The 27733-nt window shown below is 44.0% G+C and overlaps 1 protein-coding gene across 2 annotated transcripts; it reads left to right on the top strand.

The window, feature by feature from the left end:
- The first annotated feature begins 1074 nt into the window (after window positions 1-1074).
- On the top strand, window positions 1075-27466 carry gmpr (guanosine monophosphate reductase). Of its 2 annotated transcripts, XM_056298763.1 has the most exons (9): window positions 1075-1161; window positions 19009-19128; window positions 19575-19658; window positions 21934-22107; window positions 22204-22285; window positions 22707-22813; window positions 23978-24020; window positions 25396-25555; window positions 27286-27466. In XM_056298763.1, the coding sequence occupies exons 1-9, from the start codon at window positions 1075-1077 to the stop codon at window positions 27464-27466; spliced, it is 1038 nt and encodes a 345-aa protein (XP_056154738.1). The 2 variants fall into 2 exon arrangements, with proteins under 2 accessions (XP_056154738.1, XP_056154739.1); XM_056298764.1 differs by lacking the exon at window positions 19575-19658.
- The last annotated feature ends 267 nt before the right edge of the window (window positions 27467-27733 follow it).

Genomic DNA, 27733 nt, shown 5'->3' with positions numbered 1-27733 from the left:
GACTTAGAAATGCTTGTTCTATTGATACAACAGTCTTTCACTTCCGCATTATGTAATAGAAGGAGTCCAGAATCACTGATGCATCAAGGCAAAACATCATATCAAAATGTCAAATCCCAAAGGCTTTTGAGCCCAAATTCACCATACACATCATTATTAATTCACACTTTTTCCATTTTAAAGTTGTTCACTTTGACAAACTTTTTTCTCCTTCCATTTTTGAAAACAGTAGGTTTTATTCACACCCATCCCTGTCTCACATCCCTCTGCTTGGGACAGGAAGGGTATGTAAATGTGATGTGTACATAAGTGCTGGCATCTATCGTGCAGTGATCCGTCTTAACAACGAGCGACTCAGTTGGCTCCTGTGTATTTAAATAATGCAGAAATCTGGGGAGTGGGTTCAGGATGTTCACTTTGTTTCAGTGAATACTGTTCAGTCATATTATGCTTCAACAAAGACGAAGTGTTACACGTAGCCCCTTTAACTGTGCCCCCTCTATTGCTTTAACCCCCGTCTCTCTCCCTCACTCTCTCTCTGCAGCTCTCCCAAATGTGGCCACCAAAAGCTAAGGGCGCAATGCCCCTACTGGACAGCAGGTGCGCTCTTTAGCACTGCAGCACACAGCCCCACTGCAGTGTGTGTGTGTGTGTGTGTGTGTGTGTGTGTGTGTGTGTGTGTGTGTGTGTGTGTCGGTGCGTCAGCTGCCAGGACAGCTGCTGCCTTGGCCACTGCTCCTCCTGCCACTCCGCTAAAGGAGTGGGGAGGAGAAGCGAGACAGAGAAGGGGGACAGAGAGAAGGGGGGGAGAGAGAGAGAGCGGCAGAGAAGCGGAGGGAGAAAGAGAGGGAGGGAGCGAACGAAAGGTAGTCCAGGCCCAAATAAAGCCATGGGGGCCAGGACTGGGCTGCCCCCCCTTTTGCTATAAATACGCTGGCTGCCTGGAGGTTCGGGTTTGGTGGTCTGGGCTTGGGACCGGCAACCACCACTGCAGCAGCTTTCCTCAGGGGAGTCTCTTCTACCAAGTCACCATCATCATCATCCCTTTGGCCATCACCATTCTGGAAAGCCAAAATGCCTCGGGTGGATGCAGACCTCAAGCTGGACTTCAAAGATGTCCTCTTCAGACCCAAGAGGAGCAGCCTGAAGAGCCGCTCAGAGGTAGGTGTGGTATAGTCTGTGAACTGTAAACCTTAAATCCTGTTCACTATTCAAGAAACGCTTCTCAAAACACATCCGGACTGCTTTTTTGGAGGATTACAGTTATGCCTACAGTACGTCTCTATGGTGGGTGATGCAACAGATGTATGTTGACTATTTAGGTGGCTGTTGACAGTAGGGGGGGGGCTTCAAGGGGTTATGGGCCGCTGTTGAAGGACCCTGCATGATTGTCACACATGCCATTGTGCTATTAGTGTTTGTAGGACAGTGAGATTCACTGAACCCCATCCCAGGGTTACCTGAAACTAGGAAATACATTCCCAGACTGTTGGTCTAGTTGTTCCTACCTGGACTGTCACATCTGGAGCATCTCTGTCCCCTTGCTTGCCTGTGCAGGCCTGTGTGTGTCTATGTGTGTGGGACTCGGCAAGCATTAACAAGGGAGACTGAATTAGAGCAAAGGAGAGGCGGCAACCTGCTTAACGTTTAGAGAAAACAAGGTCAGCAATGTTGCAGCAGAGCGACGGTATCAGGGCCTACAAACAAAGCTGGTCTCTGGACAGGAATGGAACGGCAGAGACACTCCAGAGGTTTTGATAGATCTGGTTGACCTTTTTTTCATTCTACATAGTAGGTGAAATGTGCCACCTTGTGTCCTTACTACCCGCTGTTGGTAACTCCCTCAAGCGACACCTCTTTCTCCTGGCTAAGTTCTTCCATCGAGACTTGCCCCAAACCTTAATAATGATGATAAGGACACCAGTTAGGTGGTGCTAGATGTGAAGTGGAAGTGTAATGGGGGATGTGGGTGCAACGTGAGATGCAGGAGACTTCTCGGTAAACCAATTTAAAAATAGGACTGTGTGTATCACGCAGAGCACATTCCATACACCAATGGGGATATCATGTCAGGGCTGCAGGGTACAGATAAGAGACAGATACACATGGGGGACACACGATACCTGGATATGCAAAGAAATGCATGCAGCAAATCAGCAAACACAATTCTATAAAGAGTTGAGGGTAGCATGGCACTTGTTTAATTATAGTATTATTTCATGAAAGCACTTCTTCATTCATAGTATAGTACAATGCACCGGATTTATTTTTTCCAGTGTGTGTGTGGACGCGTGCATGTGCCCTGAGTAGGGAGCCTCTGAAAACTAGAATATTACAAGTTTGCAACATTTCTACATTTTTATCTAACATGTTATTAATCAAAGCGGTATATTATTACAACAAGTGCCCCCCCTCCCCCACAACAGATCTTCTCAGTCAAGAACCGTCAGATCCAATTGAATTTTTCAGGGAAATTCACGTCACTCCCAGCAGATACTTCCCGGCAGCCCAAAGAAATCAATCAAAGCGTCTGAGAGGATTTCATGCATCTGTAATCTGCGCAGCACAACTTGAGTGCTGCGAGCCAGTTTGCCGGAGCACTGTGTGATGGTGCATGCAGTGCAAAAAGCGTTTGTGTGTTGTGTGTTGACCCTTATGTTCATGCAGTTGAACAGAACAACCACCTGTCTAAGCTAAACTAATTTTTCCCAGCCAAGTGCAAGGTCATTCAGAGAAGGAAGAGAGGAAAAATAAATGCTGGGAGGTGGACATGGGTGGACAGTGTTTTAAATAATCCAGAACGTTCACATTGTCCTCTGGGATGTTTATTTGCATTTTGGGTCAAACAATAAAATCACCAGCTAAGTTTCGACTGGATAATGAGAACAGAATTGAACCAAACCTCAGGTGGAAAATGCCTTGTCCATCATTCAGTCATCTTACCGGGTGTATTGTACATTTACAGCCACATTGCTGAAGATTTCTTGCTCACTTTTAGTGAGAGCTGTCTGGTAGCTAGGACTTTTCTAAATGAGATTGTTAGGTGCATTATAGGGTTTACATGTTCACTGCTGCAGCCAAATACAGGCCAGTTGTGACTAGTTGAATTCGGAGTGAAGTTGTTTTGCCTATCAAGCACATATGGTGGAACAGATCCATAAAATACTTTTTACCAAGTGATGCTACAATACCAAGAGCTAAGACTCAGATTCAGCCATGTTTTTTAGTTTGGCGGCAGGGAAGGTGCTGACACAACATGGCGGTGATATCACAGCTCCCAGTATCCACCATCAGTACATAAAGCAAAAACAGTTATGTTCAGGGTTGTAGCTTAAAATCAAAATACTGTGTTGAGGACCATATTATTGTTGCAATAAATAATGTCTTTATCGTTGTTGTTCGTTGACATTGGATAACACTACGTCCCCGTATCTGACTTCATGATGTCAGCATCCTTTCCTCCCTCAAGGCCATTTTCAGCATCTTTGAGGCGCCATTTGGTGCATTGGCCCGATTATTTAAATGTATTGTGTCTATAGAACATCGTTGATAACTATGAGCAGGAATACATGCCCTCTTAAAATGTCATCAAGTACCTCAATAAGAGTTTCTCATTTCCAGTCTGTGCTACTGTCCATGACAAAAATATGGGAATGGGATTGTAATGATAACATTCTATGTAATACCCTGGTTTAAAAACATTTATTTGTGTTTGCACTATGCAGCAATAATATGCAGTTTGTTTTGTTTTCCAAAGGGGGCTACTTTGTTGTTGTTTAAAGAATCTTGGAGACGGGTTTTCAAGTTACCTGTAATACTTGGTTGTTAAGGTTTCAGCCAGTAGGAGGCGGTACGGAAGACAGAGAAGGGGGGGCGAGGAAGGAGAAGGAAAAACTAAATCCACGAGGTCCGGGAATGTCTTAACAGAATCCAGAAGTGATGCGTTGACCTCCTGTCTTGTTCCGCCGATCGAGATGAACTAAAACCCATTTGCTAGTTAGCTACTAGCAAAAGTCCGCCTAGTTACTGTGTACTTTTAGCTGCAGCTAGCGGCATTAACCTCCGAATTAGCCGTTAACAGTTAGCACTCTGGCGCAGCACTTATTAAACCCGGTTTACAGCCATTTCCTAGTTGCTAAACGGAAGCTCTCGTTTTCGGCGATCGCCACCCTCTCTCCGTGCGTTTTTTTCTACTTCTTCTTCCCCTTCTCTTCCCCCGCTTCTCTCTCTCTCTGTCTTCCGTACTGCCCCCCACTGGCTGAAACCTTAACAACCAAGTATTAGGGGTAACTTGAAAACCCGTCTCAAAACGTCTTTAAACGACAACAAAGTAGCCCCCTTTGGAAAACAAAACAAACTGCATATTATTGTTGCACAGTGCAAACACAAATAAATGGTTTTAAACCAGGGTATTACAGCTATACGGCTGCATGTCTGTACCACTGTATCTTAAGAGCTTTGAGAATAGGACTGCAAATAGTCTTGTCTCGCATCCAGTTACATCGAGATGATTTTGCTTGTGCAATTACTCGAGCACCCTTCTCTCATGACTATGACGACATCCACGCCAAGCTTGTCATTTATCAAAAAATATTTTTCTCCAGTTTCATGGGATGTATTAAAAGCTAATGAATTAATTTGCAACGTCATACATGACACGATGAATATATTTCTCATGTTCTTTGAGATAATCACAGGATAGATAACATGAAGTCAAAGATTATTTTCATGGATGGAGAGACAGGATCTTCACCGATGACATAACTTTAAGTCAGCAGCACCATGAGGAGGAAATCCTGCTGAGTCAGTCTGCTGTGCAGAGCAGAGGCCCTCACTTATTTACTGCAGCGCTCTCTCTCCCCTCCCCCCATCCCTCTCCCTCTTTCTTTTTGCTCTCTGTGTATCTCTTTCACTTTCGCTAACATGAAAGGAAATGACCAATAGTGTCAAAGCTTTTCAGTATACTAAAGAAAAAGAACAAAAGATCTTATTGCATCCCTCTCTCTCTCACTCACTTACTGTACCCCTATCTCTTCATTCTTTATATCTCTCTCCATCTTTGTCACATTGTATCTCTGTCTCTCATTTTAACTGTATCTCTTCTTTGTCTCTCACTCGCTCTCACTCTTCTGTCACTGTATCTCTCTTCTGTCACTGTATCTCTCTCTCTCTCACTGTATTTCTTTCACTTCTCACTCTCTTGTTCTAACCGTATCTCTCTCTTTTCTCTCATTGTATTTTTATCTCTCATCTGTACTTCTTTGTCACTTACTTGCTCACTTTCTCAGTTTCATCTGTCATTGTATCTCCCTCTCACTATCTTGCTTTCACTCAGTATCCTCTCCTGCTCACTCATTATCTCTCTCTTCTTTCATTGTACCCCCCCCACACTGCATCTTTCTTTCACTCTCATTTTAACGGTATCTCTGTAACTCACTCACTATCTCCTCTTATTGTATCTCGCGCTGTCTCTCTCATTCACTGAATCTTTCTATCTTTTGTTTCTCACCTTTCACACTCATGTAGTGATTTCATTGATGAAAATAAACAAATCTTTGATTCCTCTCCTTCCGTCACCTCTCTGCCTGTCACTCGCTTGCTTTCTATTACTCTCACTATATCTCTCATTCCCCCTCTCTCTTTCACCCCACTATCTCTGCACCCATGATGACACAGATGGAAGTGAGGACTTATTTCTCTGAACGAAATCAGACCAATTTCGGTAAAATTCAACATACACTTTGAATGGCGAGTACTAGACGGTTGGTCTAAAAATGACGATGGGCATCTCTGAGCTTTCAAGTATCAGACAAGATCTCCAACATATTGATGCTTGGCTCAATGAACTCCTTCAGCAACAAATCCAGTTGTAGTCCCACTTGGCCAAACTGGATCCAGAAAATTCAGCTGCCCCAGACTCTGCTAGCTATGGCTCAACTACCTGGGCCTCAGTGGTCAAAATGAGTAAAAACAATATTGCTCCCGCTAGTGACCCTGTGGTGGATGACAATGTCCTCCTGCTGTCAAACCCTTTTGGACCACTAGCCGACCTAAAGGACGATCTAGAAGACATCTTGGCTCTGTCTTTTGCACTCCGAATCAGGAAGCATGTCTCCAACTCCTCCTGCCACTCTCATGACCTCTCCCCCGTATTCAAGCGCCCGCGGATGTCTGACCCCTCTACTGTGCCTGGCCCTGCTGCTCCTTGGCCCATGCCTTCACAGTCAACGTGGAGGTACCATGATGCTTACTCATCCAGACAACTGGTGGCATGCATGCTAGCATTGCTAACGGGGTGTTAGCAGATTACCAGGCAGCTCAACACAACTCACTGTCTACTGTCACAGTGCTGACTCTCCAGATGGTCAACATGAAGTCTTGCTACTAGGTGATTCAATGGTCAGATTTGTTGAACTTCCTCAAGGCATTACTTGCTGTTTCTCCAGTTTTAAGGTTGCTGATATGATTGAAAAAGCCCCTGCTATTATTGATGGACATCCCGCTACCCACATTGTGATTGTGCTCCTGGACACTAATGACGTCATGAGGAGGCTATGAGTTCAAGTCATTAGCAACAACTATTAAGAGCCTTGGAAAGACCTGTATTCTGTCTGGTCCAATTCCTACCTTGAGGAAGAACTCTGAACATTTTATCCACACTTTTGGTCTGCATTACTGGCTATAGACTTTCTGTACATTTTATTGACCAATTTGATTCATTTTGGAAGGAAGGACATTTACTTGGATGGGATGGCGTTCATCTATCCAGATATGGGATGCAGCAATTTGTGTTGAATGTGAGGAAATATTTGCACAACTTACCCGACTGATATATTTCTTTGCAGGCCCCTATCCCAGATAGTTTCTCTGCTATTCCTGTGCTTATTAACAACCAATCCAGACTGCCCATGGCCAAGCTAAATTTTAGGAATAAAAATCACTCAAATTTCAATAGCAACCTCATTTCAATTAAGTGTACATCAATTCTGGATGCTGTTCAGCCCACTGTCTTCACTACTAAGTTTGGTCTAATTAATGTCAGATCTCTCTCTAACAAATCTTTTTTTTTTTGTCATGATTTTACTGTCAGTAATGACCTTGAGTTGGGGTTTTTTTTCTGATCACTGAATCCTGGCTGACCCAGCATAATATAATTTGTCCCCCTGGCTACCTGAACCAGCTCAGATTAACTGGCCGAGGGGTTGATGTAGTGGTTTGCTATAATAATGGTCTTAAATGTTGCAATATTACCTTTGGGTTTTTCTCTACATTACATTACAGTCATTTAGCTGACGCTTTTATCCAAAGCGACTTACAATAAATGCATTTAACACAGAAAATCAGGAGAACTACAAGTCATCAGAGGTCACAAGTGCATCTAAACAAGCATCTAAGAACAAAACCAGTGCTAAAGTAAAAGTGCAAGAAAGAGTTTTTTTTTTTAATGAGTGAATACAATAAGTGCTAAGACCAAGTAACAGGGTAGTAGTTCTTAAAAGAGGTGAGTTTTCAACCTGCGCCGAAAGATGGGCCGCGACTCCGCTGTCTTGACATCAGTGGGGAGTTCATTCCACCACTGTGGGGCCAGTATAGAAAAGAGCCGTGACCGGGTTGATCGGCAGCAAGGGCCTCTGAGCAACGGGGCAACCAGGCGTCCCGAGGCAGCAGAGCGAAGTGGTCGGGCGGGGGTGTAGGGCTTGACCATGGCCTGGAGATAGGAAGGAGCTGTTTCTTTCACTGCCCTGTAGGCTAGCACCAGAGTCTTAAACTGGATGCGAGCAGCTACTGGGAGCCAGTGTAGGGACGTGAGAAGGGGAGTTGTGTGGGAGAACTTAGGGCAGTTGAACACAAGACGAGCTGCAGCTTTCTGAACAAGTTCCAGAGGTCTGATGGCCGACGCCGGGGCGCCAGCAAGGAGGGAGTTGCCGTAGTCCAGCCAAGAGATGACCAGAGCCTGGATTACCTTTGAAACCATCTGTTTTATTATTTTAGGCAATCCACGGACCCTCTGCATTCTGATTTATAGACCACCTAAATCCACAACCGGTTTTACCACAGAATTCTCAGAACTGTTATCAGTTGTTTCCCTAAATTTGACAATATTTTGATTCTTTGCAATTTTAATGTGCATTTATGCTGCCCTGAGAATTTTTTAGTTAATGAGTTTTTAAATGTCGTAGAATCTTTTAATCTGCATCTTAGTCCTATTGGTCTTCCTCATATAAAGGCCACACCCTAGATCTTGTTTTATTTACTGGAATTATACTGGATCGAATTCCAAATCGTTCGATACGGTCTTCACGGTTTGACACGCTCCCCATTTCGCGAGATCGTGTGTTATTAATTGGGCGAACGTACTTCATGCTTTGGTGACGTTACGTAGCCTATTTTGTAGTGGCCATGGCGAAAATGCAAAAATAAAACACAAATAGTAATCTTAAGTATTCCCGAATCATTGTAACATCACAGGGATATACAATAAATATAGCTAGCCTATTAGACAGGCCACTTCAACAAATTTGTTTGTGGGTGTGGAACCTTCTGACTTTTGGCACAATTGATGGATGCGCGTTTAAGTGTTACATTGGTACAAGCAAAATAGATGTTCCGCATGAAGCAAAAAATGGCAAATGAAGGTGAAAACATTAAGCTAAAACTTGAGGACACACCACCGTCTTACAGGTCAGCTATTTGGGGGTATTATGGATTTAGTTTTACACAGGATAAAAACGGGGAAAAATAATGGATAGAAAGGAGACAGTGTGCAGGCACTGCTCGACACGCGTGTCTTACACAGGCGGGAGCACGACTAACATGTTTGCCCATTTATGCCAGCATCATCCTTAGGTGTCATTAACATCAAGCTTAGGCAGCAAAAAACAATTCAGCTAGGTATTCCTGTTGCTTTGAAACAGCCGTTGCCCAGTGAGTCAGACAAAGTAAAATCAATCACAAAAGCATTAGGACAGTTCATAGCCAAGGACATGCAGTCACTTGCAATAATGGAAGATTCTGGATTTAAACCCATAGTTGAAAATATTGGAGCCCCACTACACTTTACCGTCAAGGGGCCACATCGCATGCAAAATCATTCCCGACCTGTATGACGAAACACGGCATAGAATTCTGAACGAGTTAAGTGAAGCGCACCACTTGGCTTTGACCACCGACTCGTGGACCTCGAGAGCCAGGGAGAGTTATTTGACTGACGGCCCATTATATTACTTCGGTTATGTTATGTTCACTTCCAAATTAGCTATCCAATTGTTTTAATGGTTTTATTAAAGCAGTTGTGTTACAAAACAAAATGGCACAATTTTTTTTAGAACTTTTGCACTTGCATTGCATATATACGTATATATACGTGCCTTGATAATGTCAAAATGTCGGGCCAAATTCTTAAAATAAATGAAAAATAGAGAACTGCAATGGTGTTTTGTCTTTTGCTTACCAAGGCATACACTGTATCGTATGAAATCGCAATCGTGAACCCTGAATCTTGAGACATATTGAACTGTGAGATTTGTGAATCGTCCCACCCCTACATTTTAAATAACACACTCTGCATTGATATTGGGGTTACTGATCATAATTGCATTTTATTTAACACTACCCTTCCTATTATCTCAAACCGACTTAAAGGTCAGACATGCTCTCACATTTTTTTAATTCCACTTCTACTATGTTCTGCCAAGAACTTGCCTCCACTGATTTCCAGGTACTGTTTTTTTAACAGTACCTGTTGAGCCATTCTAGACAGAGTTGCACCTTTTCAAACAAGAATGCCTGAAAATACTTCTCAGCCCTGGATAAATGAGGAAATTCATTGATCGAAGAGAATCTGTTGTAAAGCAGAGCGGAAATGGAAGGTCACACAATTAGTTGTCCACCTTGATGATCTGAAAAAATTTATGAAAAAAAAACTCAATTCAGCAATTAAAAATGCTTGAGCAAACTATTTCGCTGAGATCACTGAGAAAAACAAGCATAGCACCAGGGTGCTCTGATATTATTAGCCACACTACAGATGCCCCCTAATGTGATTGAGCCCTCCACAGAGATCCCCTAACATGATTGAGCCCTCCACAGAGATATGCGAGGAGTTTCAATCTTTCTTTTCCAACAAAGTTATCACAATAAGAAATAAAATTACCCCACTGTCTCTTGTAACATCCGAACCTCTTAGTCATTTGCCCTGTGCTCTAAATTTATTTCACCCTGTTTCAATTCATCATGTAGCCAAGACCATTACCAATATGAAGCCTGCATCCTGTTCTCTTTATATCCTTCCCACCCGCTCCCTTAAAGAAGTCCTGCAGCTAGTCTGTCCTTTCTTTCAATCATAATCAATTCCTCTCTCACATCTGGCTTTGTCCTCAATCATTTTAAGCCTGCAATAGTCCAATTGCTTCTCAAAATACCCCCACTTGTCCCCACTACCCTGAACAACCTTCTTCCCATCCCAAAACTTCCATTCCTGGCCAAGGTTCTAGAAAAAAATAGTTGCAGAACAGGTAATCTCATTTATGACTGGAAATGGCTTCTTTGAAGATTTTCATTTGGGCTTTAGAGTAGGCCATAGCACAGAAATTGTTTGCTATCCAAAGGAGTTGAATCAAGCGCAACTGGACTTGGTATATATCCGTGAAGACGTTTCACCTCTCATCCAAGAGGCTTCCTCAGTTTGTGCCTTTCTGACTAGACCAAGCTGTTTGCTCTGCATTCCATAGTCTAGACCAGCGTTTCCCAAACCTCTCCTGGAGGACCACTTGTTCTGCATGTTTTAGATCTCTCCCTGCTCCAACACAGCTCATTTAAATGATCAGTTTGTTATTAAGCAACTTCAGGAGTTCACAACAAGTTGATCATTTGAATCAGCTGTGTTGGAGCAGGGAGAAATCTAAAACATGCAGGACAAGTGGTCCTCCAGGAGAGGTTTGAGAAATGCTGGTCTACACAATGTATTCTTTACATACACAATATGTGCAATGTTTAATATACTGTTATCATATAACCATAAATACTTAAATGTCCAGTCTTCTTTTATTTTTTTCACTTTTTTATTCATCTATATACAGTTAGCTGTTTCCTGCCTATTCAGACTCAGAGTCCATATCTCCCCCCACCACCACCACCACATCAGTGTCACTTGGCCAACCAGTGTAGTCAGGTCTGTGCCTGCTTTTGCTTGCAGAGAACCAGCGCTTCACACTGGGCTCTGGATCAAACTGCTCAAGTGAGGGGCCCTTAGTACTGATCCTCATGAAGTCTACCAGTTTTGTAACACTTAGGGAACTGCACACTTTTAACTTGATTCTATTCTGTGTGAAGAATCCTCTTTCGCACAGAGCTGCAGATATGGGAAGCACCAGCATAATTTCCACTAAGTGAAGAATGTTCTTAAATCTGTGTAGAATGACTCTTTATTTAGCATCACTTTCCATAACTCAGTGTATGTCTTATCCATGAACTGACCTTTCATTGTTTTTGGCATTCTCCATTCCCTTTGGACAGCTGTAACATCACATCCACTGTTTGTCAAGAGCTCTCTGTACCAATTCACTAATGTGTCAATCTGCTCCTCGCCATAGATAACAACATCTTCTGGCCATGCATCATGACAGAACACTGAAAAGGACCTGATGACCTCTGATCCCTTTGAATGTCCTTTCTCTGTAACACTCATCAGCATGTTTCCAAATTTGTCTCCAGTTCTTTAACAGTAATATCAACGGTTTTATAAATGACTTCATTCAGGTCATTTGTGAATGTGGCATGACTTTGGGGGCCCTTAAGTTCAACATTTTGGAAAGTTATGACAGTGGGGTTACTTGCAGCTCTCTGCCTCTTGCTTACTGGCAGAACTTCCTGCTTCTCTGTACCTTCAGAATCTTTCTCTATGTGGTCTAAGAATTCCTGGCACTTCCCTTCTCTCAGTGGCTTTACCTTCAACTTTTTAACCGTCTCCAGACAACTCTCAACAGCTGCAACTGCTTGTGGGAGGATCAGAGAATTTCTCTGAAGTGTGAGGCTGAGTTTTAAGACCTCTGGCAAAAAGTGACAAAAGGCAACAAAAGATAGGCTTTCCATTTGCATCACAATGTGCTTGGCCCTGTTTTGGGATGTGGCTGCAAGGTGCTCCATGTGATGATGCACAGTAGTGCATTGCCCCTGTCCTGTTGCATAATTTGACAGAAGGAAAACCAAGAGTGCCCGATAAATGTGTGGCCACCAGCGCTGAGTTTTAACTGTGGAAGGGTTTCGTACTGACTTTCTTAATCATTGGCACTGACCTTTGAGTGCTTAGCATTGCCAGTTCTAGATGATGAAGTAGACAGTGGAAGGACAGGACATGTTCACCCATATCATCTCTTAAACGTGCCCCTATTACCCCTGTTGCACCAATGTTAACGCTTGCACCATCCGCACCAAATGCACTCATTTTGTGTACCCACCAGTTTGGATTGGGTGGATCTGCATTTTCAAGCAGCGACTTGATAGTATTTAGGGTTCCTTCTGCATGACTGTGATCAAGTTCGGCCAACCCTACTAGAAGGGTCACAGCTGTACCATCAGAAAAGTGCCTACAGTATACAAAAGCATTGTCTTTTCCTGAGATATTGTCCTACAATCAGTTATAACAGAAATGTAATCTGCCTTTAAAGCCTCCTCCAGCACACTGCTTTTCGATTCATCTGTAATGCAGCCTACAAACTCTGCACATGCTGTATCATCATCATGTCTTTGACACATCTATATATTTTCTTCATCAATAGAATCTGAGAGCTAAACTTCGTGAATGGTATTTCTTCCACTGCAATCATGTAGTCGGCGTTGAATTTTATTTTCATTCCCTCATCTCTTTTTCTGCAACTTTATCACTAGCACGTTGCGCCGCTTTCACTATTGGGGTGGCATGAGGGGCAGACTGAGAAATGACACAATCCCTGGCGTTCTTATGTTTTTACTGTCACCATGCTTCTTCACGATTTCCCTTTAAAATGACTCAAACTGGTCATGAACTCTGTGTTACCAGCAATCTCTTGCCCTGCTTAAGTAGGACTATCTTGCTATCATTTCCCCCATGTCATAACGTAACCAGGAAAACTCTTGTAGCCAAGCTGATTTAAACTTTCTTGTAGGGATGGGAGCTGCAGGGACGGGAGAGGAAGACTCCACTTGCTGTGCTTGGCTATCATCATCTGTCAAGGACTACACACTGATTGAATCGGGCTGGGATGACTCAAATGTCACTTGAGAACTTTAACTGGTCCAGTTGGTCTCGACATCGTTGGCATCTGGTGTAGAGGAGGCTGGGTTTGGACAGGCAGGGAATGAGGAAAAAGTCATATTTTTCACTTGCACATTTTGTTTTCTTGCTAGCTGGCTAACGTTAGCTAACTGTGCAGTTGGCTACATCTAACTTCTAAATTCAAACGCCATCGAACTAAATTAAACACCGTTCATAAAGTTAACACTTCACATTTTCAACCCCATAAACGTGACGTTAAACTATCTTCAACCACTGTTTCCGTTCACATGTACAGCTGACGCTTCAACCACCGTAGGGCAGGATTGCAGACAAGTTTATGTATTGGAAACCGTAAAGGAGTTCACGCGATAGGCCGGGTAGACGCAGGCGCGAGAGGAGATGAGAGTTCAGTACACAAACAAAACGTATGGCCATTTCTTTTTTTCTGCTTGTGGGAAATGGTGGCCACTGGCGACTGACAGAAAAAAATATGGTCGCAAAATTAAAAAGTTAGTCGCATTGGCGACCATTTTAGTCACCATTTGGAGCCCTGCGTAATCACATTTCATCACACCTTGGTTCATTCTCCACAAGTATCACCTCTTGCTGCAGAAATCTTGGTGTCACTTAACAATAATCTTAATTTTAGTCAGCATGCTAAAATAATTGTCCAGTCTTGTTTTACCCAGCTACACAGACTCTCTAAGATCTGGTCATTTCTGTCTGCCAAGAACCCGGAAGTTGTCATTCATGCATTTATCTCATCCCGTTTAGACTAGTATAACTCACTTTACTCATGCTTAAGCAAACACAACCTTTCCAGACTTCAGTTAATTCAAAATGCTGCTGTCAGACTCCTCACCAATTCTTACAAAAGAGTACATATAAACCCAATTTTAGCTTCATTACACTGGCTACCCTTGCATTTTAGAATCGATTTTAAGATTTTAATTATCACTGGATGGGACTGGCCCCTCCTGAGTATATCATCCATCGATCATCCGAACTGCTTATCCTGCTCTCATGGTTGCGTGCTGGAGCCTTTCCCAGCAGTCATTGGGTGGCAGGTGGGGAGACACCCTGGACAGGCCGCCTGGCCAACACACAGGGCCGACACACACACACACACACACACACACACACACACACACACACACACACACACACACACACACACACACACACACACACCTAGGGACAATTTTAGTATGGCTGATTCCTGACCTACATGTCTTTGGATTGTGGGAAGATTGTGGCCCCCAGAGGAAACCCAAGCAGACATGGGGAGAACATACAAACTCCACAAAGAGGACGACCCCCAGGGTTGGACTACCACGGGGCTCAAACCCAGGACCTTCTTGCTGTGAGGCGACTGTGCTAACCACTGCGCCACCATGCCACCTGAGTATATCAATGAATGTTTAATCCCATATGAGTCTGAGTGTAGCCTGAGATTCTGTGGTGAATCCCTTTTAGAAATTCCAAGATCTAGATTGAAAACCAGGGGTGACAGGGCCTTTGCTATCAGGATCCCATCGCTCTGGAATGACTAACAGCAGGAGATCAGGCAAACCACATATTTGTCCTCTTTTAAAAACACACTTTTAAAAATGCACTTTTACTTAATTAATTCATTGCTGTGTTGTCAAATAATCTATTCTATTGTTTTATTATTTTGTTTTTACTTACCTTAATTTATTCTTACTTTTATGTTCTTTTTTAATGCTTCTATTTAAAATCATTTTATTGGATTCTGCCTTTTCCTTTGCTATTGTGAAGTACTTTGTAACGATGTTTTGAAAGGTGCTATACAAATATTATTATTATTGTCATCTTCATTATTATTATTATCATTATCTCTCTTGCTCCCTGCATTGTGAGTTATGACCTCATTTTCATTGCATCACCTGAAACTATTTGTTGTGGTCTGTTGCAAAAAACACAAAGTAGTTTCACATAACACACCAGCTGGCTTGATCCAACCGAAGCGTTCAGGATTCTGAACATGTTGAATATAATCCCTGCACAGGAAAAAGTTTCTCACCCATGAAATGAGTTTCAAGACTGCTCTTTCATTCATAACACCTCCTTAATCCTGAGGACAGTCTTCCTCATTGCATTGTCTTTACCTTTAAAAACAATACTTTTACATTTGATTATATTACATTTAGTTGGGCATGGGGGACATGGGTGCATGGTGATGGAGAAAGACTTTCACTATGCCATCCTATACTGCATGTTGTTTTTCTGTTGTCAGAGAAAAAAAAATCATGTAAGTGAACAACAAAGTATCAAATTATCTCATCGTTTCTTAGTTTAGTTTAGCCTAGCTGTCTTATCAGTAGTGAATTTTCACGTGCAGGTGTATTTATACAGGAGGGTCAAGTGGAAGTGGGTTGCTATGTTGGATTGTCGGTGCAGCTCAATGCTTATTTGAAAAAGGGGCCAGTTAATCTTTTAAAGGGCTCTATCAGATTACGGACCACAGTGCTATCCTGGCTATCCTGTCGTGTCTAAATGATTCAGTACATCTCCACCATTGATCTCAAAGACACTGCAGAACATGGGCCGAACCGGGTCATCTGACACATATATAGGAACATACATACATATAACATCACACACACACACACACACACACACACACACACATACACACACACACACACACACACACACACACACACACACACACACACACACACACACACACACACACACACACACACACACACACACACACACATATATATAACATAACTCTGGTAAAAGAAACACTCAACGGTAGGGAAAGTGCTCAACAAACAAGGAGCAAAATAATCCAGTGAGTCAAGTAAATTCTTTATGAGACAGTACAAGCCTGTTTCATGCCTCACTGGATTATATACACTCACCGGCCACTTTATTAGGCACACCTGTCCAACTGCTTGTTAACGCAAATTTCTAATCAGCCAATCACATGGCAGCAACTCAATGCATTTAGGCATGTAGACATGGTCAAGACGATCTGCTGCAGTTCAACCCAAGCATCAGAATGGGGAAGAAAGGCGATTTAAGTGACTTTGAACGTGGCATGGTTGTTGGTGCTAGACGGGCTGGTCTGAGTATTTCAGAAACTGCTGATCTACTGGGATTTTCACGCACAACCATCTCTAGGGTTTACAGAGAATGGTCCGAAAAAGAGAAAATATCCAGTGAGCGGCAGTTCTGTGGGCGAAAATGCCTTGTTGATGCCAGAGGTCAGAGGAGAATGGCCAGACTGGTTCGAGCTGATAGAAAGGCAACAGTAACTCAAATAACCACTCATTACAACCGAGGTATGCAGAAGAGCATCTCTGAACGCACAACACGTCGAACCTTGAGGCAGATGGGCTACAGCAGCAGAAGACCACACCGGGTGCCACTCCTGTCAGCTAAGAACAGGAAACTGAGGCTACAATTCGCACAGGCTCACCAAAATTGGACAATAGAAGATTGGAAAAACGTTGCCTGGTCTGATGAGTATCGATTTCTGCTGCGACATTCGGATGGTAGGGTCAGAATTTGCCGTCAACAACATGAAAGCATGGATCCATCCTGCCTTGTATCAACGGTTCAGGCTGGTGGTGGTGGTGTAATGGTGTGGGGGATATTTTCTTGGCACACTTTGGGCCCCTTAGTACCAATTGAGCATCGTGTCAACGCCACAGCCTACCTGAGTATTGTTGCTGACCATGTCCATCCCTTTATGACCACAGTGTTCCCATCTTCTGATGGCTACTTCCAGCAGGATAATGCGCCATGTCATAAAGCTCGAATCATCTCAGACTGGTTTCTTGAACATGACAATGAGTTCACTGTACTCAAATGGCCTCCACAGTCACCAGATCTCAATCCAATAGAGCACCTTTGGGATGTGGTGGACCGGGAGATTCGCATCATGGATGTGCAGCCAACAAATCTGCAGCAACTGTGTGATGCTATCATGTCAATATGGACCAAACTCTCTGAGGAATGTTTCCAGTACCTTGTTGAATCTATGCCACGAAGGATTAAGGCAGTTCTGAAGGCAAAAGGGGGTCCAACCCGGTACTAGCAAGGTGTACCTAATAAAGTGGCCAGTGAGTGTACATATATATATATATATATATATATATATATATATATATGTGTGTGTGTGTGTGTGTGTGTGTGTGTGTGTATATATATACACGATATCGTATATATATATATACGATATCGTGTATATATATATATATATATATATATATATATACGATATGATATACATATAAGAACACATATATCCAAACTAAACACATCCAAACTAAGCAAAAAAAAAACTAAAACAAAACTCACTGTTCAGGAGAACGGGCGCCAGCCAGGATGACTGTCGGAACTGCCGGTTTGCATGGGCTAGCAGTTAGCTTAGCCTGCCCTGTCTCCGTGTCTTGTCAGACCGCCCTCGGTCTTTCCTCTTCGGCCGCAGCTCCGGGCAGGGGCCGTGGTTCTTGGTGCCGATCGGACGCAACAAACCAGTCTCCTCCAGCCGATCTAACGCCAGCTCTACCAGCCAGACGCCCTCGACGCACCTCCCCGCACTCCACACGACAACACCAAAAACACCGTTAACGCTGGGCGAGGCCGCCGCCAGACCGTCCTCGGTGTTACCGGAACTGCCGGTCTGCATGGACTAGCAGTTAGCTTAGCTAACTTAGCTAACTAAGTGCTAGCTTAGTTAGCTTAGCTAACTTAGTTAGCTAGTTAGTTAATAACTTAGTGTAAACTACTAATAAGACACCTTAGCCCCTAGCTAACGGGTCTGACCCTTTAGCCGGGCGGTTAGTGATGTCGCCTTGTGGTGCAGTACACCTCGTATCGAATCCCGCACCGGGCAAGAAAATAACCGGTTACATTGGCTTAGTCAGTGCCAGCTCTCCCAGCCATCAAACGCAGACACAAACTTAGACGCAGACGTAGACAAAGACACTGCATGGACGGCACCGGGTGAGATCGCCGCAAACGTAAGTCCGAGCCGCCATCTTCCCAGACCGGAACCGGGGGGAGGCCGCTGCAAACGTGAATCCACAAATATGGCAGCGCGTAAAAGGAAAGGAAAAGGAAATCAATAACTAATGGACGTGTCTTTAAATGTATTGTGGTAAAATGGCTAGACAGAGAGCTTACTACCAAAATTCTGAGGACAACATAGACAAACACAAAAACAAAAGACCAATGAACGCTGTAATGAGGGTCAACGCATCCTCACCAAAAATAAGTATAGCATTACAGTATACCTGTATAACGCTAACTTGGGAGAACTAAAAAGGCAAGTGTAACATGTTCAACCAATCTCAAAGTACAAGTTAAGTTTTAGAATACTACTCTTCAGGTTTACATTTTGCAAGTACAACAAAAGCCCCCGACCCCAGTTGGGATAAGCGGCTTGGATATTGGATGGAAATACAATAAAAGTAAAATAAAGGAGCACTCTTGCTTATTTTTTTTGTTTAAAAGAGGTATACTACAAGTGGAGTAAACCTCTTCTTTCTAAGGGTAGTTTCAGCTGGACTGCCTGGCATACTGAAAAAAGTAGGCCAGGAATCCAAACTTGAATACAAACAGCTTTCATGCATCATGTAAATTTAGGGGCACCTCAGCTGAAATCACATCAACATTTCAAACCTACGATATGCACATGTTACTGAATATTGCTAAAACTGTCATGTTCTTATATGTACTTTTTTTCTTTTTCTTTTACCATTTTCCATCCTCAGGTGGACCTGCAGAGGACCTTCACATTCCGCAACTCCAAACAGACGTACACCGGCATCCCCATCATTGCCGCCAACATGGACACTACAGGAACCTTTGAGATGGCCAAGGTGCTCAGTAAAGTGAGTTGCTGGAATAGAGCATGTCCATCGTGACCCCCCCCCCCCCCCCACACACACACACACACACACACGGGGAAATCTTTATAAGCATCTGAGACAAAGACATGAAATCTCAGTGGAGGCAAATATAAATCATGAACCTGGTCCAATAAAACAGAGCCACTCAAGTGTGGATGTTCAAAGCAGAGCCAGAGAGGTTATATAACACCAACAGGAAATGGTAAACATGGAAAGACAGTGGGGGGAAAAGAATTGACAAAATGAGAAAACAGTTTTGTATTCAGACATTTTGATTGACCAGGAATATCAGAAGTCTCTCTCTCTCTCTCTCTCTCTCTCTCTCTCTCTCTCTCTCTCTCTCTCTCTCTCTCTCTCTCTCTCTCTCTCTCTCTCTCTCTCTCTCTCTCTCTCTCTCTCTCTCTCTCTCTCTCTCTCCCTCTCTCCAGCACACCCTCTTCACAGCCATTCACAAGCACTACTCTTTGGAAGACTGGAAAAACTTTGCTGCTAACAACCCAGAATGCATAGAGGTGAGTCCTCCATCATGCGCTGACCTTGGCCTAAAATTCAGCAACATGTCCCGTTTGTGGATTCATATCAAGAGAGGAGCTCCCCATCATAACGTGGGCCATGCGTCAGATAAATTGATAAGATCCTAATACACAAAAAAGGAACTTAAGCAGTGAATTGTCCTTAGTACAAATAAAGGGGAGATCCTTTTAGCTCAGGATGGCTATTTCTATCTCTCTCAAGGCCGGTTCAGGAACAACTAGTAAACAGTTATTTATAGCCCCCTTCCCACATGCGCCTAAACCCATAAATTGTTCTGGCAATTTTTCCTGCCAGTGTCATGTGGGAAAAAGAGCCAGAGTTGATTTTCCGTGTAAAATGCTCTGGCAATTTTCCAGCTAAGAGCCCATTGAAATTTACTGGAAATATTCCACCATGGCTGTAGACGAAACAAAAGCACCTGGTGAAGTTGCCATGGCAATTATTTAATTCCACTCTGACATTAAATGAGGAGCAAGACAAAAATCATTTAAAGTATTCATTCATTCATCCACTATCCAAACCGCTTATCCTTACTCAGGGTCACAGGGATGCTGGAGCCTATCCCAGCAGTCATTAGGCGGCAGGCGGGAGAGACCCTGGACAAACCGCCAGGTCATCACAGGGCCAACACACACACACACACACACACACATACACATTCACACTTAGGGACAATTTAGTACGGCTGATTCATCTGACATGCATGTCCAAAGACATAAGAAAAGTTGAACATGGTATAGGTCATACATGGTGAAAGATTAAAAGTAAGCAAACATCATATATGAACTGCACTCACAAAGTTTAAACAGGGTTATGATGTGCTTACCTACACACCTATGTTAAGCGAGCAAGCTAATCACAAGAGAGAGATGATGTTTGTTCCCACGGTGTGCGTTGTGCAGCAATACATTTGATTATTGTTGTAGATGAAGAAAGCATTTCAAGCAAAAATGTCTGGAAACTGGACATTTTCAGGGACAGGAGATCCTCGTCCATGTCTGCAATGTTGATGCATAAGTGACGTCATCTGCTACGTACATTACACATCATTTCCTGAATTGCCTGATCTGTCCTGACTGATCATGTCTTGTGCGACCATAGTTGAATCTTTATATGTGAAGGACAAAAACCACTACCTTACCTGGATTAATATGAGGGAAAGACACACATATGTCTCACAGAATAAGCTACGCTTTATTGTCATCTGGTTATCATCCATGAAAATATAAATAAAACGTTCATCATTAGACATTAACATACAAGAGCACAAGAGATATTAACAACAAAGAATGTGAGTGGTAAAGATGGAATTTTTTTTTTTTTGGATTCCCCCACCTCCTTTTTTTCTCCCCAATTGTATCCGACCAATTACCCCACCTTTCCAGGCTGACCCGGTCACTGCTCCACCCCCTCTGCCAATCCGGGGAGGGCTGCAGACTACCACATGCCTCCTCCGATACATGTGGAGTCGCCAGCCACTTCTTTTCACCCGACAGTGAGGAGTTTCACCAGGGGGACATAGCGCGTGGGAGGATCACGCTATTCCCCCCAGTCCCCCCTCTTGCGCTAGTGCGCTAGTGCAACGACCAGGATACATACCCACATCCGGCTTCCCACCCGCAGACACGGCCAGTTTTGTCTGTAAGGATGCCCGACCAAGCCGGTGGTAACACGGGGATTCAAACCGGCGATCCCCGTGTTGGTAGGCAATGGTATAGACCGCTACGCTACCCGGACGCCCTAGAAGAAAATTTTTATAATGGCTGAAATCAGGATCATTTTCTAGTAACAACAATAGAGTCAAAAAAGCAAGAGGACAAAGGCACTCTTTCCCTTAGATTAAAAATGCTGTCACTAAGGGGCATCCGGGTAGCGTAGCATCTACTCCGGTGCCTACCAACACACGGATTGCCGGTTTGAATCCCTGTGTTGGTAAGCACTTCTTCAGGGAGTGTGGGTAATAAACTAATGGCACACAACAACAACAGATAGTCAGTTTGCCCGACTGAACACTACAGCATGCTTAACAGTTCATTTGGATGAAAATAAAAACTTGAACGAGTTCCAGATTGCACAGCAATATTACAACACAGATTAGAAGCTCCATCCTTTTGGATTGCAGCCTAGGAAGAGTGTCATTCATTGCGATGTTGACTGACCGGACTGTCTTCAACTACAAGAAGAGCATTTATTGTTCATCTGAGAGCTGTTTCCTTTTAAATGTGTGGTCTTGTGACTTTCTTCCACTTGCAGCATATCGCTGCCAGCTCAGGCAGCGGCAAGGCAGATCTGGAGAAGCTGTGCGCCATTGTGGAAGCCATCCCTTCCCTCAAGTACATCTGTCTGGACGTGGCCAACGGGTACTCTGAGTACTTTGTGGAGTTTGTCAAGACAGTGAGAGAAAAGTTCCCCAAGCACACCATCATGGTGAGAGACACAGGTCAGCGTCTCGGTTAGGCACATGCAGATTTAGCTGATGTGATATCAGTCTGATGTAATTTGGGGATGTCTTCTGCCCGGCAGGCCGGCAATGTGGTGACGGGGGAGATGGTGGAGGAGCTCATTCTGTCAGGCGCTGACATCATAAAAGTCGGCATTGGTCCAGGTGGGTGTGTGCCGCCATCTGAGCGGGTGTGTGTGTGAGGAATCTGCCAATATCCGGTCCCCTTCGCCCAACACAAACCCAGCAGGCACGTAGAGCCTCATGTACAAGCTCAAGGACAACTTAAATATAGCAGACAGAGAGGCAGGCAAGCACCAACACAAGCTCTACATGCAGAAACGGACAGTCAACTCATCTGGCTTGGTTCTTAAGTAATTATGATAATAATTAAGACTTTAAAAACATAATACGAATATAATATGATCGTTTAATTTGCTTCTTTGACCACAGTGATTGATTTCAAATGCTTTTAGGATACCGCTATGACTTTTTCACGTGCAAGTGTGTGTGTGTGTGTGTGTGTGTGTGTGTGTGTGTGTGTGTGTGTGTGTGTGTGTGTGTGTGTGTGTGTGTGTCTTTTCAGGATCCGTGTGCACAACCCGCATCAAGACAGGCGTGGGCTACCCTCAGCTCAGTGCTGTGATAGAGTGTGCAGACTCTGCCCACGGACTCAAAGGACACATTATCTCTGTACGTCCCGCGCACACACAATGTACATACATACATTGGAGATGACTGTTGTCCAAAGGACAACCAATGATGTCAGTTGTGACGGTGGCCGGTTTGCTGCTTGATTTAATGTTTGCACGTAGACCCCTGTGTTATCTGCAGGATTTGGAATGAAGGCTACAGTACCTGCTCAGTGTCAGTATGTAACAAGAGCGACCATTTGATGATTATGCATTTATCTTCTTCTTACACAGCTGATGTCATTTGTTTTGTCAGCGTTTCTCAGTGTGAGTAAAGATAAAAGTATTTTTACCCAACAGAAGACAGGCACTCAATAATGGCTATATCTCCAGCATATTGTAATGTGCCTGCTATACAGTATTTATTATATATCAGACTCACATATTTCAACATAAATTCTGAGTAAAATGAGATATTGTGTTGCGTTTTTCAATCCTGTTTTGAGCTGGGCAATATTGAATTTGACCTTTTATGTGTTATTTTCTCATTGCAACTTATTCAGTCCTCAGGAAAACTAGCACATATAAATTCTTAATAATTATCTTAACGATTCATTCAATTATGAATTTTATCTTGAGGAGAACAACTTCTTCGGTCATGCCACATTTATATTGGTGGTTGGGGATGTTTTTTAATGAATTTCTCAGTCAACCTGTGATCTATTACCTCTACCTGTATACAGGGCAGGATACTAAATGAAGAAAACTGCTGAAGGACTCATAATTATTCTACAAGATACTCCAAATTCCTCACAAAAATTAATATTACCATCACCATTATTATAATTATGGCATTTATTCATAGTCCAATGTACAAATTGGCCTATAAGCTTTGCTTTAGGTAGGCTTTAAGTCAAGTAAGTCCTGCAAAATTTAGTGAAACTCCACATTTACCATAAGCATGATTTAGTGCATATTGTTATAAAAGATATTGTCTTAAATTATTTCTTATTACTCAAGTTCTGACTTTATGGAAATGACCAAACAGGACTCATTCAGTCAGCTGAAAGTTGACAGAAGGAAACCAGGTTTGAAGTTGTGTAGAAGTTATAACATAACTGTAATGTGTTTTTTAGCCTGAAGAGGGCAACCTCTGCCTCCCTGTTCATTCATACCCGTTTGACCTTCACTTTGTTTGTATGAATGCTTGTGGTCTCTGGTTCAGGATGGAGGCTGCAGCTGCCCAGGCGATGTGGCCAAGGCCTTTGGTAAGTGATCAGACCCATTTTTTCTTTCTTTCTCCCCCCAGTTGTATCCGGCCAATAACCCTAACTCTTCCAAGCCATCCTGGTTGCTGCTCTACCCCCTCTGCCGATTCGGGGAGGGTTGCAGACTACCACATGCCTCCTCCAATACATGTGGAGTCACCAGCCACTTCTTTTCACCTGACAGTGAGGAGTTTCACCAGGGGGACATAGCATGTGGGAGGATCAGATCCCCCTCCCCCTCACACTCCGACTGACCAGAGGAAGCGCTAGTGCAGCGACCAGGACACATACCCACATCCGGCTTCCCACCCACAGACACGGCCAATTGTGTCTCACCAAGCCGGAGGTAACATGGGGATTCGAACTGTCGAGAGCCCCGTGTTGGTAGGCAACAAAATAGACCACTATGCTAGCCGGATGCCCCAGACCCTCCAATTTTGTCCTTCTCCCGTGTACTTCGGCCAGATTTTCATCGTTTGGCTGCACGTTATTTATATCAAGACAGGTGTCGTTTGCATAAAAGTATATGCACCTCTAAGAATGGCCACCTCTGAGTATTTTAATTGATTTCAGGATACCTTTGAGGGTGCACATGAGTCTGGTGGCCAAGTGTATATCCGACCTTATAACCAGTGTGTGAATCACACCAAATTTCTATTAGAGGAATTACCCCCCACCCACTCACCCCCCATAGGATATATTTTTGAGCCACAGGAAACTATGGCAGAGCTAACGTCTGGGCTGGCCATCAGAAAACGTCATCCCTAGGGTCGTCCGGGTGATGCGGCGGTCTATTCCATTGCCTACCAAGACGGGGTCGCCAGTTCGAATCCACGTGTTACCTCCAGCTTGGTTGGGCATCCCTACAGACACAATTGGGCGTGTCTACGAGTGGGAAGCCGGATGTTGGTATGTGTCCTGGTCGCTGAACTAGCACCTCCTCTGGTCGGGGCACCTGTTCGAGGGGAGGGGGGAACTGGGGGGAATAGCGTGATCCTTCCATGTGTTACGTCCCCCTGGTGAAACTCTTCACTGTCAGGTGAAAAGAAGCAGCTGGCGACTCCACATGTATCGGAGGAGTAGTCTGCAGCCCTCCCCGGAGCGGCAGAGGGGGTGGAGCAGCGGCCGGGAAGGCCTGGAAGAGTGAGGTAACTGGTCAGATACAATTGGGGAGGAAAAGGGAAAAAAAATATATATATATATATAAAAAAAGTCATCCCTGAACCAATGTTTGATAAGCCACTCTGTTAACTCTATGTAATGGCTATATAGATAACTTAGAATTACAATGTTGACTTTGGAGTTCCTTGGCAGTAATCAAGTAATCAATGTGAGGTTATAGAAATGTATTTAGGGTTTGTCTCCGTCTCCTCAGGCGCGGGGGCAGACTTTGTGATGATGGGCGGCATGCTGGCAGGTCACGACCAGTGTTCTGGAGAGGTCATCGAGAAGGATGGGAAGAAGTTCAAACTCTTCTATGGCATGAGCTCTGACACGGCCATGAAGAAATATGTGGGAGGGGTCGCCGAATACAGGTGAGGAACCCAAGTTTTGAGAGACATTGCATCATAATTGGTGGAGGAGTCTGGCACGAAAAATATTCACTTATCACACCATGGGGCCGGTCTAAAAAATGTATTAAAGGAGTAGTTTGGATTTTTTGAAGCGTATTCCTATTTCATATTCACCGCTCATGTAGTACATTGGTAGGTTTTATCATCATCCTTTCACCCTGTCATCCATCCTTTTCGTCATACGAGACATTCAAATTCAGCTTGCAATCTACAATTCTATGTAATTAATAGAGGACAAATCCATAATCCTCGTTCAGTGCAGCAAAAAAAAAAAAAACGGTTCAGCCAAAGGTAGCATGATGATGATGCTACGTCAGTCAATCATAGCTAATTCAAGTGGTCTTTTTTTGGGGGGGGGGGGATTCCCCCCCTTTTTTCTCCCTAATAGTATCCAGTCAATTAGCCCACTCTTTCGGGCCTTCCCCATCTCTGCTCCACCCCCTCCGCTGATCGGGGGTGGGCTGCAGACTACCACATGCCTCCTTCGATACATGTGGAGTCACCAGCCGCTTCTTTTCACCCGACAGTGAGGAGTTTCGCCAGGGGGGACGTAGCACGTGGGAGGATCATGGTATTCCCCCCAGTTCGACCATAGGAGGCCCTAGTGCAGCGACCAGGACCCATACCCACATCCGGCTTCCCACCCGCAGACACGTCCAATTATGTCTGTAGGAATGCCCGACAAAGCCGGAAGTAACACGGGGATTCGAACCAGCAATCCCCGTGTTGGTGGCAACGGAATAAACCGCCACGCCGCCCGGATGCCCTCGAGCAGTCATTTTAAAGAGTTACATTGGTCTTTACGGTCATTTCTTCCCGAGTTACATTCAACAACACAACTTACAAGACATTACAAGCAGGAATCACTCCTCTGCTGCACAGCAAAGCAAGCACGAAGCAATAAAAACTTGTAAAATCTTAAAATGACTATTTCAGTTCACTTTGATGGCCTTCTATAGCATCCTGTTATCTTTGGTTGAATCGTGGGCTGTTATTTTACTCTGAATGAAGACTGGATTTGCCCTCCATTAACTCCATTGAACTGTAGACGAGAAGTTTGGGGATGTATGTCCAGTATGAAGAAAAAGCTGGACGACTGAAAATTAAAATCTGAATTATTCCTTTAAACATGGAGTTGTTTTTTGTTTTTTTTATTCTCCCCAATTGTACCCGGCCAATTACCCCACTCTTCCAAGCTGTCCTGGTCTCTGCTCCACCCCCTCTGCCGATCCGGGGAGGGCTGCAGACTACCACATGCCTCCTCCGATACATGTGGAGTCGCCCAGCCGCTTCTTTTCACCTGACAGTGAGGAATTTTGCCACAGGGCCGTAGTGTGTGGGAGGATCATACTATTCCCCCCAGTTCCCCCCGAACAGGAGCCCCGACCGACCAGAGGAGGCGCTAGTGCAGCAACCAGGACACATAGCTATATCCGGCTTCCCACCCGCAGACACAGCCATTGTGTCTGTAGGAACACCCGACCAAGCCAGAGGTAACATGGGGATTCGAACCAGCGAGCCCCGTGTTTGTAGGCAACGGAATAGACCGCCACGCCACCCGGACGCCCCCTAAACAATGAATTTTAATGATGAAAGGGATTTGGCTTCTTAATTGTAAATGTCCACCAAGCAACACAATGAAAAAAAAAACTCTTTTTTAAAAAAAAATATTTTCTTTTTTCCATTCTCAGGGCATCAGAGGGCAGGACAGTGCAGGTCCCCTACAGGGGGGACGTGGAGGACACCATCCGGGATGTGTTGGGAGGTCTGCGCTCCACCTGCACCTACGTCGGCGCCGCAAAACTCAAAGAACTCAGCCGAAGAACCACCTTTATCCGCGTGACACAGCAGTCCAGCCACATGTTCTCTTAGTGCAACGTACATAACACACAACACACAATACATAGCATACAGAAGCAAGATGTGTGCGCATGAACACACACACACACACACACACACACACACACACACACACACACACACATACACACATTGAGGAGTATGTTCATTGTGTTGGGTGCATATTAACAGGAGTTTAAAGACATAATATTTTAGCAATGGTGTAAAATACACACACACACACACACACACACACACACACACACACACACACACACACACACACACACACACACACAC

Source organism: Lampris incognitus, chromosome 18, assembly GCF_029633865.1.
Source record: "Lampris incognitus isolate fLamInc1 chromosome 18, fLamInc1.hap2, whole genome shotgun sequence".
NCBI classification, from domain to species: domain Eukaryota; kingdom Metazoa; phylum Chordata; class Actinopteri; order Lampriformes; family Lampridae; genus Lampris; species Lampris incognitus.
The sequence above is the reverse complement of the archived record's forward strand: the minus strand, read 5'-3'. Positions and strand labels throughout refer to the sequence as shown.

Coding starts and splice junctions, on each gene's coding strand:
- gmpr (XM_056298763.1), top strand. CDS start 1,075: ATGCCTCGGGTGGATGCAGACCTCAAGCTGGACTTCAAAGATGTCCTC. Junction 22,286..22,706: donor AAAAGTCGGCATTGGTCCAG/GTGGGTGTGTGC, acceptor GTGTCTTTTCAG/GATCCGTGTGCACAACCCGC. Junction 24,021..25,395: donor CGATGTGGCCAAGGCCTTTG/GTAAGTGATCAG, acceptor CCGTCTCCTCAG/GCGCGGGGGCAGACTTTGTG.